The 11,315-nt window shown below is 50.5% G+C and overlaps 2 protein-coding genes across 2 annotated transcripts in view; both read left to right on the top strand.

The window, feature by feature from the left end:
* Positions 1 to 1,217, top strand: part of BPI (bactericidal permeability increasing protein) — a 26,146-nt gene extending 24,929 nt beyond the window's left edge. Inside the window, exon 15 of the mRNA XM_032419736.1 lies at positions 872 to 1,217. Coding sequence (XP_032275627.1) covers positions 872 to 910 — 39 coding nt within the window. The 3' untranslated portion in view covers positions 911 to 1,217. The remainder of the gene's footprint in view (positions 1 to 871) is intronic.
* A 9,157-nt stretch (positions 1,218 to 10,374) lies between these two features.
* Positions 10,375 to 11,315, top strand: part of LBP (lipopolysaccharide binding protein) — a 21,157-nt gene continuing 20,216 nt past the window's right edge. The window contains exon 1 of the mRNA XM_032419776.1: positions 10,375 to 10,498. Within this exon, the coding sequence (XP_032275667.1) occupies positions 10,375 to 10,498 (124 nt within the window). The remainder of the gene's footprint in view (positions 10,499 to 11,315) is intronic.

Raw genomic sequence — 11,315 nt, 5'->3', positions numbered from 1 at the left:
GCAGAAGTTCTCCAGGATTCCTGCCCAGGCCTCTGTCCTTCCCCACTGTGAGCTTTCCCTGCTGGCTTTCATCAGCTCAGGTTAACAGCCGTCTTTGTACCACTCAGAGATGCAGACATGCTTCCAGTTTTTCTCTGCTCCCTCCACCCTGAGGCCCTTTAGCCCAGTCAGTATGTCCCAACAAAACTGGTAACTGGGCCACGAAGCTGCCACCCACTATCGCTTCCTTACCTTACCTTGCTCAGCGGCTCTCCTGTTAACCTTGTGGCCCTTGTGGGAAGCGGCCACATCACCCAGACTCCCTGCTCTCCCTCAGCCCCAATATCCAGTCAGACAGCCCCCAGTTCTTTAGCTGAGGCCGTAGACTAGCTGAGAAAGCACACACACACACACACACACACACACACACACACAGAGCCCCCCAGTCCCCCACGTTTTACCAAGTTCATCCTTAACAACAACAACAAAAAAGACCCATGGCACAATGCAATTTCTTCATTTCTGAAAATTCTGAGTGAAGGGCAGGAAGGAGCAAAGAAAAGTGGTTTCGCAGCCTTGATGGGAACGAGGCTCCCTTGAGCTGCCATGAGGCAGGGATGACAAATGAAGGCCCCCCCGCCGCGGCCCACGGTCCCCCACATCTGCAGCTTCACGGTGCCGCCAGCCACTGACAGGCAGGTCCCAGCAGCCACACCTCGAGTGCCCCCCACTCACTCCGGCCTCTGTGCCCGCAGACGGGCCCCCGCTCGGCTCCCCTTCCCGGGGTGGGGGCACAGGCTGCTCCCAAAGTTTCCTTTGAAACCCCAGCAGCATGGTGCTCAGACACCAGGGTGCACTCCCCGCTGATGACGGTGCTCTCATCTCTCCCTAGAATTTCCTGCTGTTTGGTGCAGATGTTCACTACGGCTGAAGTCGTCATGGGTGCCGGGGGGCCGTCAGCCCTGCCGGGGGGGGCGGGGTTGTTGGCACCCCCTCCTGATGTGCCCGTGGGGGCACAGGCTGCCTTTCCCCAGCCCTTGAACCAGAGACCCTTGCAAATTTCTCTGAACTCAGATTCGGAGATTCTCTAAATACAGAAACTTCGTTCCTTGAGAAAGTGTGCGGTGTGTACTTTAGGGATTATGCGTTTTCCTGCAAGGGTAAGTCTGCACCAAGATTTCCTCCAAGAATTGCTTTCCAGTTGTTACCACACTATTTCTCATCGAGCTTCATACCCCACCCCCCGCAAAAAAATACTTCTTTTTCTGTGCAGTTCTGTGTGATGGTATTATTTCTTGGTTTTTGCTCATTCTTTCCTTCATTGGCTGGACTCAGCATGCCCTGCAGCACCAATTCACAGCACAGATACAATCACCTCTTTCCATTCCTCTAATTATTCTCTTGAGCCCCCACATGCCCTTCTTAGCAGAAAGTCTCATGTCCCTTTCTTCCTTTCTTTTTCTTAGATTTATTTATTTATTTGAGGAAGAGAGAGCAGGGGGAGGGACAGAGGGGGAGGAAGAGAGAAACCTAAGCAGACTCCCCACTGAGCACAAAGCCCTCCCCGGGGCTGGATCTCAGAAATCTGAGATCAGACCTGAGAGGAAACCAAGAGTCCCACGCTCAACCGACTGCCCCACCCAGGCGCCCCTCTTTGTCCCCTCTGAAGACACCCCTCATTCCACACTTCCCAAGAGTATCTGGGGTTTACTTAGTCCAAAGGGAGCGAGTCTTGCTTCCTAAGGTCAGGCAGAGAGGGTTTGTAGAGTGGATCCATCCAACGAGGCTGCTGTTCCTGCCACTGCCACACAGTGTCGCTGTTGAGCAGCTGCCCTGCACAGCGTGTTTCCCTGCCCCACGCTTGGGCTCTGTGATGTGGCTCCCTTTTCCCAAGCCCTCCTGACCAGCAGTCGAGCCCAAAGCAGAGCACTGGACCAGGGGACAGAGGCCATTGGAGGTCTTAGCCAGTCACATCGTCAGCTGCAATTAGTTCTTCGCCATGACTCTCCAGGCTGGCATGGAAGCCAGACCACCAGCCCAGACTGCCCTTGGGCCTTTGGTGAGTCTGGGGGCTCTGGGCCATTTCCCATCGTGGCACACCAGCTGTGGCCATCTCGGGCCATTAGCCGGGTCCTCCTAGCATGGACTGAGCAGTCCTGGAAGGCTCTTTCACGGTTGACATTTGGTCCAAGACCAGAAAGATGAGGAGTCTGAAGCACACAGTGGGGTGTGGGATGATATGACCAGATTTGGTTTTAAACGTGTTTTGTGGTGACTCCTGAAGGCATTGGAGGGGCAAGAGTGGAAGGGGATCGGTACAAATTAGGAGCCTGTTGTCATTCAGACTTCATCCAGGTTGCTTAGTGAAAACGGAGGAGCATGTGTAGTGAGGAGAAGCAGATAAAAGACATTTAAAAATTTTTGTTTTTAAAGAAAAATGCATATGCTCTGCGAACATCATTGATTCTCTGTTAAATGGTGGTAGGGATCCTGGGGCCACACGGGAATGGAGGGGCATCGATCAAGCCCAGCACACCAATGATTTCATTAATCCTCATGGCACTTTCCATCCCCCAAGGTGGGGATCACTCACTCTCTTTAGATTGAATCACCCTCCCTGGACTACACAGCGGGCCAGTGGCAGACCTGGGATTCCCACCCTCAGAGACGCCCTCTAAGCCCATGCTCTTTCCACTCCTCCCAGACGTCAAAATCTTGTCTGTTGGGAGCTTGGCCTATTTAAGGCAGGACTGCTGTGTTCCTTTGCATAGGTCGTGTACTGTAAAAAGGCATCAGGCTAAGAGAACAAAATCCTTTCTCTAATTTGTTCCACCAAGAGAGTGCACGTTTTTCTATTTGCCAAAAGCTCATGGAGGCAGAGTAGGAACAGAAAAGCAGCGTGTGAGGCTGGAAGGAAGAGCATGAGTGGAAACACAGCATGGGATGAAGCTGGGAGGACTTCAGACTCCTAAGGACTCTGGATTTTCTTCCAAAAAATAAGGGAAGTCATTGAAGAGTTTCGAGGAGGAAAACAACACAATCCAAGTCACAATTCTGAAAGACCCATCTGGTTGGGGTAGGGAGCCTCGCTGCTAAGTGTGGGACCCAGCCCTGCCCTCCTCTACCCTCACTTCCTCTCCCATCATCCTCTTTGGGGGTAGTTGGCCCCTCCAACAATGACCCTCTACTTCCCAAACATTCAGGCAGCCCCTGCCCTACTCTCTACAGAAAAAAAATGTCATTATTTCTTGGACCTAAAGACTAGTGAATGGAATGCACTGTGCCCCGTGGACAGCTCTCTGATGGGGGAAATAGGCAGTTGTTTGGGGTATGATTTGCGGAGAATTCCCCACCACGCTCCAAATGATCTGCCATGCTGCCAACAAAACCACTCTGAGCAACTTCTCCCTCCAGGCTAAACATCGCCGGCTCCAAATGATTGCTAGTGTATGGGGTTTCTTTTGGGGCTGTTGAAACTGTTCTAAAATTAGCTGGTGGCAATGGGGGCACGACTCTCCGAATACACTAAAAACCGCTGAACCGTGCATGCACTTGAATGGTGAACATGAAAATATGTGAACGTGAAAAATATGTCCATAAAGCTGTTAAAAAAAAATCGCCACTCCAGTCTGCCTGAAAGCTCACCATTCAAGCAGCTTCCCTTCTGGGTTAGGCATTGCCTTTGGGGGTTCCTTTTGGAAATGCTGACTTGTTAAATATTCAGGAGGTGTCCCCTACTGGGGGAGAGAACGGGAAGCAGGTCCCAAGGAGACTAACCACTACATTTGCCATTTTGCCACATCCCATTGGTGGCCATGTGTGGCCAATGTCTTCACACTTATTATCTCATGTCATCCTCACGGCCACTTCGAAAGGTAGACAGTTGGGGAGGGGGGAGTCTGAGGTTTAGACAGGGTGGCCCACCCAAGGTCACTGAGCTCAGAGCCTGGTTTCAAAGGCCAACCCAGCCCCTAGTGGGCTGCACAGCTTTCCAAATGTTACTTAACCTCTTTGATCCTTCTCTGAAAAGTAGAGACAAAACCTTGCCCTCCTCTTTGGTGTGAGGTTTTGGGAGGAATCAGTGGTACAGTTAGTAAGTAAGCTCATGACTTGGGGGTTAAGAGCATGAGCTATGGCCCCAGCCACGGTGGTTTCAAATCCCAGCTCTGCTATTTACTAGCTGTGTGACTTTGGGCAATTAGCTGGACTTCAGTCCCCAACGTGGGGTCCAAACTCATGACTGTGAGATCAAGACCTGAGCTCATATGCTCAACAGACTGAGCCACCCAGGTGCCCCAATAAATACTTATTTTTTTAAATGATCTAGGATTTGAATCCCCAACTGTGTGACTCAAAGCCACTAGATCATGATTTTCAAAGTGTGACCTGGGCCTGCCTGCCTCGACAGGCCTACCCCCAAGAAGCCAACCACCGGCTGGCCAGAAATCTGGGTTCCATGATGAACTCATGGTGTGACCAGTCCTTCCCCCTCTCTCGGTCTCCATCTCCCCATCTATAAAAGCAAGGACCCTCTGGAATTCCCAGAAAGGAATCCAATAAAGGCAGCTCTGGCGAAGAGTAAAAGAACCTTTCCTTGCTGAGAAATTTTCATTTTAACAGAAGCTCCTTAGGGTCCCCCAAAGCTATCAAGACCCAGCAAGATGAGGCTATGGCTGGGATTTTAGATGCTGCCAATAGCAAAGGCCAAGAGAGGGTGGAGGGAGAGGTGGGAGGGTCTTCAGGTTCCTCAGAGTTCCCCTGGGGTGAGGGGCTGTGAATCCAGCAGTACGAGTAGATGACACAATTTTCAAACCCCACCGGATCATCACTGACAGTACTATTTTCTTCTGTAAATCCGAACGTACAGATCTGTAGGTGATGGGGCTGGAACAGGAGGCTGCCATAAATGTCAAACTCTCAACTCCAAAGTACCCCACAGAGATCCAGAAAGACAGGTCTTCATAACATCGGTCTGTCTCAGCTAGAGCCGATGTTCTCAGGCATGTGAGCCCTGTCATAGAAAACTGCATGAAAACAGGAATGAACAGAGTTATAGAATCTCTGAGCCTGGAGGTAAATCGGAGTTCCTTTTAGTCCCTTGTTCTCAAAACACGGTCCAAGATGGGTACCACCTGGGAGCTTGTTAGAAATGCAGAGTCTCAGGGGCGCCTCAGTCCATAGAGCATGCGACGCTTGATCTGGGGGTGGTGAGTTCGAGCCTCACCTTGCACGTAGAGATTACTTGAAAAAAATTAAAAAACAAACAAAAAGAAATGCAGAGTCTCAGGCCCTAGAGGACCCTTATGAGTCAGAATTGCATTTAGCAAGATCCCTGGTATATATATACCACAACTTTTTTATCACTCATCTGTTGATAGATTGAGTCCATGTCTTGGCTACTGTGAATAACACTGCAATAAACATGAGGGTCTCGTTGAGATCCGATTTTCATCTCCTTTGAATCTGTACCCAGAAGTGGGATTGCTGGATCATAGGGTAGTTCTATTTTTAATTTTTTCAGGATCCTCCATTCAGTCTTCCACAATTAGAAAAGGTTAGCTGCACCAATTTACATTCCAACCAACAGTGCACAAGGGTTCCCCAAAAGTTACACACGCGCACCCAAAAGTTACACCCAAAAGTTACACACGCGCACACACACACACACACACACCCCACAGTGGAATATTATTCAGCCATGAGAGAGAAGGAGGGCCTGCCATTTGCCACAACATGGATGGAACTTGAGGGCATTATCCTAGGTGAAATAAGTCAGACAGAGAAAGACAAATACTATATGATCTTACTTATATGTGGAATCTAAAAAAGCCAAACTCATAAAAACAGGGAGTAGAATGGTTACCAGAGGCTGGGGTGGGGGAATCTGGGAGATGTTATTTAAGGAGACAAACTTGGAACAAGTAGATAAGTCTTGGAGATCCAGTGTGCAGCATAGGGATTAAAGACAGCAATTCTGTATCATAAACTTCAAAGTTGCTAAGAGACTAGATCTTAATTGTTCCCATCACACAAAAAAAATAAAATAATTACATGACCTGATAGAGATGCCACCTGACTCCAGAGTGGTAATCATATTGCAAAATATTAATGTATCAGATGAACACATTGTACACCTTAAATTTATATGCCAATTATATCCCAAAAATAAATTTACAAAGAAATAAACAAGATTCCCCGGGTGACTTGAGAAACGCTGTCATGATCTAACATCTTTACCTGCATTGGCAGGCAAGGAAAGTGAGGATCAGAGGGTGTGGTTTGTCCCGCGTCACACAGCCTAAGGAGCAAAGCCTAGACAAGGACCTGGGCTTCTTTGCTGCTAGTCCTTCCTATTTTATGGCTCTGTGTTTTGGCACATTCGGCTCCCTCCTCCTGGACTGCCCTCTGCTGTCCCCTCTGCAAAACGTCGATGTGACCTTCAGGACGCAGCGGGATGCTACCTCTCTACAAAGTCTTCCTCTCGGTGGCCCCCAGAAACCCCTTTGGTGGCAGAGCATGGGTTGCTGTGTATTTATAGTACTGTCTTTTGTAACCTACTGTCCCCACAAAAGACCTGTACAGACTTTGGCAAAGAATTCAAAGCTTTCCGCAAGAGGAAGGCATTTGCTGCAAAAGATCAGTAAGTGCAGGAGAAATGTTCGGTGTGCTAATTGCATCCATCAAGGTCCAGGCAGGAAAAGAGAGCCCATCTCAGTTGGTTCTTGGGATTCGAATTAAGGGGCTATTTATAGAGGTGGGGGACAAGCTTAAGGACACCGGCAGAAGACGCTGAGGGACCCAGGAACTAGCATCCCTAGTTTCTGCCTTAAAGCAGCAAAGACAGGAGTCCGGTGTCCAAGCCCAGGGAGGGATGGAGCCATGGATGAAGGGTTTGGGGGAGTGACACAGCCATGGGTCAGACTGAGATGCAAAGCATGGAGAGAGCTGAGACGTGCCCTGTTCCCTCTCTCTTCCAGACCTCTGACTTCCTGTCCTACTGCCCTTTAGCTGAGCCCAACTGCAGATGAGGAAATTGAGTCACGGAGTGCCCAAGGTCACACAGCGGGCAAGTCAGGATTCAACGCAGGCCAGGTGGCCCCAGAGTCCATGCCCTTGACCTCACACTGTTTCCTGCTTTATGTTCATTCCCTCCCTCAACACTGATCTCCTAGGTGCCCCTCGATATTCCAGGCACTGTGGTTTCCAAATTCTGGGTTTTCCAAACTCTTTCTACCAACACTTTAGTAATCAGAACGCATCAATCACCGGCAGCGGATGGACAGCCAGGGAGAAGAAAGGCCCAGGGGTTCCGGGCAGCCTCGCAGTCATGCTGTTCCCGGAGCCTCTGCTGGGTCCCAGGTCACCAGGAGGGACCTTGAGCCACAGGCGGGCACCTGTGGGGGTGGAGGCCTGGCCTAGGGTCATGTGGCACGCTGGCTGGCTGGGCAGGTGTAAGGTCCGAAGGCCACCGCTGTGGGAATTCTCACCCCTGCCAACGGCCCCCAGTCTGGGACATCCTCAGACTGCTACCAGGGGAGTGACACTGGTGTCCTCAGGCGGTCCCCACTCTCCAAACCGTCTTCCCCTACTCCACACGGGAGTCACCTGCCCTGTCTCCCTCATTTTACAGAGGCAAACTGAGGCACAAGGAGGACACGGGTTTGCTGAGGGTCACACACCAGGCAGGAGCTAAGCCATGTCAGAACTTAGGTCATGGTTCCAGCTCCCAGCCCAGGGCCCCTCCCCACCTCCGCAGGCTGAGTCCGGGAAGCAGATGCCCCTGGCGCAGGGGGAGACCTTGCCTGCTGCCAGGCTTTGTCCTTGCCCTCGGCTCGGCCTGGAGTGGCTCCTCCGGAGGCTGGCTCCTGCTCATCTTTGGGGTCTCAGCTCAGCACGTCACCTCAGAGAAGCTTTCCCGGACCATCGTTTTGGAATGGCGTCCACAGATCTGGATTCAAATTCCTGCTGGGTGACGGTGACCAAAATCACTTCACCTCCCTGAACCTCAGATCCTTCAGCTAAAATGAGACAGAGACACATGCGTTAGAGGGCCGAGAGGTATATGCACCACGAGCGCGGGGTCTGGCACAGGGCAGGGGCTCACAGCTCCTGGCTTCCTGCCCCTTCCCGCCCCATGCTGCAGGGATCACGGGATTCCGCAGCCTCAGCCCTGCCCTCAGGAGCACCCAGGCTGGGGCCGAGGGTGGTGTGCAAGGGACCCCCAACAAATCTCAACCCAAAGGACACCCCAACAACAGGGGACAGAGGAGCAGAGAGATCCAGACTGTAGGCTTCCCTGTGTTCCACGGCAGTGGGGGCGGTGGGGTGGAGTTCTGATCGTAACCAATCCCAGTGCCTTTTATGACCCATTGGGAAGAAACTGTTACTCCTGCCACATTTGATCTGTTGAGGTGATCACAGAGACCCAACCCAGTGTCAGGGGGAGGATACAGAGACTCCACCTTTTGATGGAAAAGAGTATAAAAGAATTTGTGGACATATTTTTAAAGGACCACAGTTGCAAAAAAGCAGAGTGGTTACTGCTAGGATGGAGAAAATGCAGATATTCTGGGACCTCAGCGGAGGACCTCTCTCTAATCCGGGGAAATGTGGGGGTGATCAGGGAAGGCTTCCTGGAGGTGGGGGCAGAACAAAATTCACAAATATAGGATCTCTGGGAGGGGGGAGAGAGGGGAGGAATCCCTATGAATTAAGCACAATCCTTATTATAAATTTTGTTTCCTCAATGAAATTTTATTATCTTTACTTACTGCGAATACAACATGCCCCCCAAGAAAATAAAAATTTTAAATACCAACAAACAAAACGATTTTTAAAACACTCCTGCCCATCTAAACAGAGACAATCCCTCATAACTCCTTGCTAAAAATTTTCCCGGCTGGCAAACATTGGTACAGAACTTCACTATACGGTGTCATTGGAAACTGCCCCTCATGAGCATCTTTCCAGATCAAGAAATACATTTAACATATATTGCATTATTTGTTTCAGAGGTACAGATCTGAGATTCAACAGTCTTGCACAATTCACAGCACTTACCAGAACACATACCCTCCCCAGTGTCCATCACCCAGTCACCCCATCCCTCCCACCCCACCCCCCACTCCAGCAACCCTCAGTTTGTTTCCTGAGATTAAGAATTCCTCATATCAGTGAGGTCATATGATACATGTCTTTCTCTGTTTGACTTATTTCGCTCAGCATAATACCCTCCAGTTCCATCCACGTCGTGGCAAATGGCAAGATCTTATTCCTTTTGATGGCTGCATAATATTCCATCGTATATATATACCACATCTTCTTTATCCATTCATCTGTCGATGGACATCTTGGCTCTTTCCACAGTTTGGCTATTGAAGAAGAATGTAGCAGGAGGGGAAGAATGAAGGGGGGGAAATCGGAGGGGGAGAAGAACCATGAGAGACGATGGACTCTGAAAAACAAACTGAGGGTTCTAGAGGGGAGGGGGTTGGGAGGATGGGTTAGCCTGGTGATGGGTATTGAGGAGGGCACGTTCTGCATGGAGCACTGGGTGTTATGCACAAACAATGAATCATGGAACACTATATCTAAAACTAATGATGTAATGTATGGGGATTAACATAACAATAAAAAATTAAAAAAAAAAAAAGAAATACATTTATTTCTGCAGCCTCACTTTTAAATGTACGGTAGTTAATTTGGCCAGTGTCCTCTTGCTGGACCCTGTAGGTTGGGTCCCGCGGCTCGCCTGCCTGCTCCAGGCAGCGCAGCGACGGGCACCTTGGTGAAGTGGCGTATTTGCACACGGACGTCAGTATGTACTGACATTCCAGAAGCAGAACTGCAGGGTTACCAGGCATGCAAGCGTTTAAAGATTTACCAAGTTGCCTTCCAGAAAATGTTACCACCAGCAAGGTTTGAGAAAGCCTGGTTTCCCACGGGGGCATGGCAGAAAGATTTCTTTAAACTCAACTCTGTTTGTTTAAAAAAAGAGGTAAGAATTTGGCTGGCGCCAGACCCGGCTGTGACTCCCAGCTCCACCACTTGCCAGGTGTGGGATCTTGAGGTAGTGCCATGACCTCCCTGAGCCTCCCAGTCTGTAACCCCGGGCCTTCCCAGCAACGAATGTGGGGTCTTTTTGTGGGAAGGGTGGACACAGATTGTCACCTGGGGCCAGGCCAACCCACCCTCTGACCAGGGGCAGCAGCAACCGGCTTCTAAGCATGACCCATGACCCCAGCAATGTCGCAAGCAAGTTCCAGTCTCTGTGCCTCCCATTCCCGATGCCACGATCCCAGGAACCGCCCCCGCTCAGCAGCCACCCCTGCTCCAGGCCCCTTGCTACTTAAGGGGGGGCGGGCCCTGCCGGGGCCACTGCACTGGGAATCCAGGATGAGGGCCATGGCTCGGGCCCTGCCCTCTCTACTGCTGAGACTACTGCTCACGTCCACCCCAGGTGCCCTGGGTACCAACCCCGGCCTGGTGGCCAGGATCACCGACAAGGGCCTAGAGTATGGTAAGAGGATGTGGCTGTTGGCTGGACTTGGCCGACCTGCCGGGCGCCAGACTTCTCTGGAGCTACTTGGGCACGTTACTTGTCTGAGTGGGGGCCCCTACTAGCCGACAGGGAGAAGGATTTGGAGCAAGCGTTGATTTGGGAGAAAGTCTCCAGGATACAGCGCAGGAGAGTGGGAAGGTGAGCTGAGAAGGGGGAGCCGCCAGAAGACAGGAGAGGTGTGTTATGAACCCAGCCACTACCCACTGACAGGGACAATTCCACCGGAAAGTTCTTGATAGAGTTTGAAAACATATGTCTTAAATCTAGAAGGCAGAATGGTGGTGACCCCCAGAGGAAGGCTGTGACCCAGAGAGGGCAGGAGGGAGGCTGTGGGGGTGCTGGGGCTGTGTTGTCTCTGGCTCTGAGGGCTGGCTACGTGGCCGCAGAAACATGTAAAAGTGATCTGGCAATGTCTTTTTTTTTTTTTTTTTTTTTTTATGGTTTTTTTTTTTATTGTTATGTTAATCCCCATACATTACATCATTAGTTTTAGATATAGTGTTCCATGATTCATTGTTTGTGCATAACACCCAGTGCTCCATGCAGAACGTGCCCTCCTCAATACCCATCACCAGGCTAACCCATCCTCCCAACCCCCTCCCCTCTAGAACCCTCAGTTTGTTTTTCAGAGTCCATCGTCTCTCATGGTTCTTCTCCCCCTCCGATTTCCCCCCCTTCATTCTTCCCCTCCTGCTACATTCTTCTTCTTCTTTTTTTCTTTCTTAACATATATTGCATTATTTGTTTCAGAGGTACAGATCTGAGATTCAACAGT

The sequence above is a fragment of the Phoca vitulina genome, unplaced genomic scaffold (assembly GCF_004348235.1).
Source record: "Phoca vitulina isolate PV1807 unplaced genomic scaffold, GSC_HSeal_1.0 scaffold22, whole genome shotgun sequence".
NCBI classification, from domain to species: Eukaryota; Metazoa; Chordata; class Mammalia; order Carnivora; family Phocidae; genus Phoca; species Phoca vitulina.
This window is presented reverse-complemented; position numbering and strand designations above follow the sequence as displayed.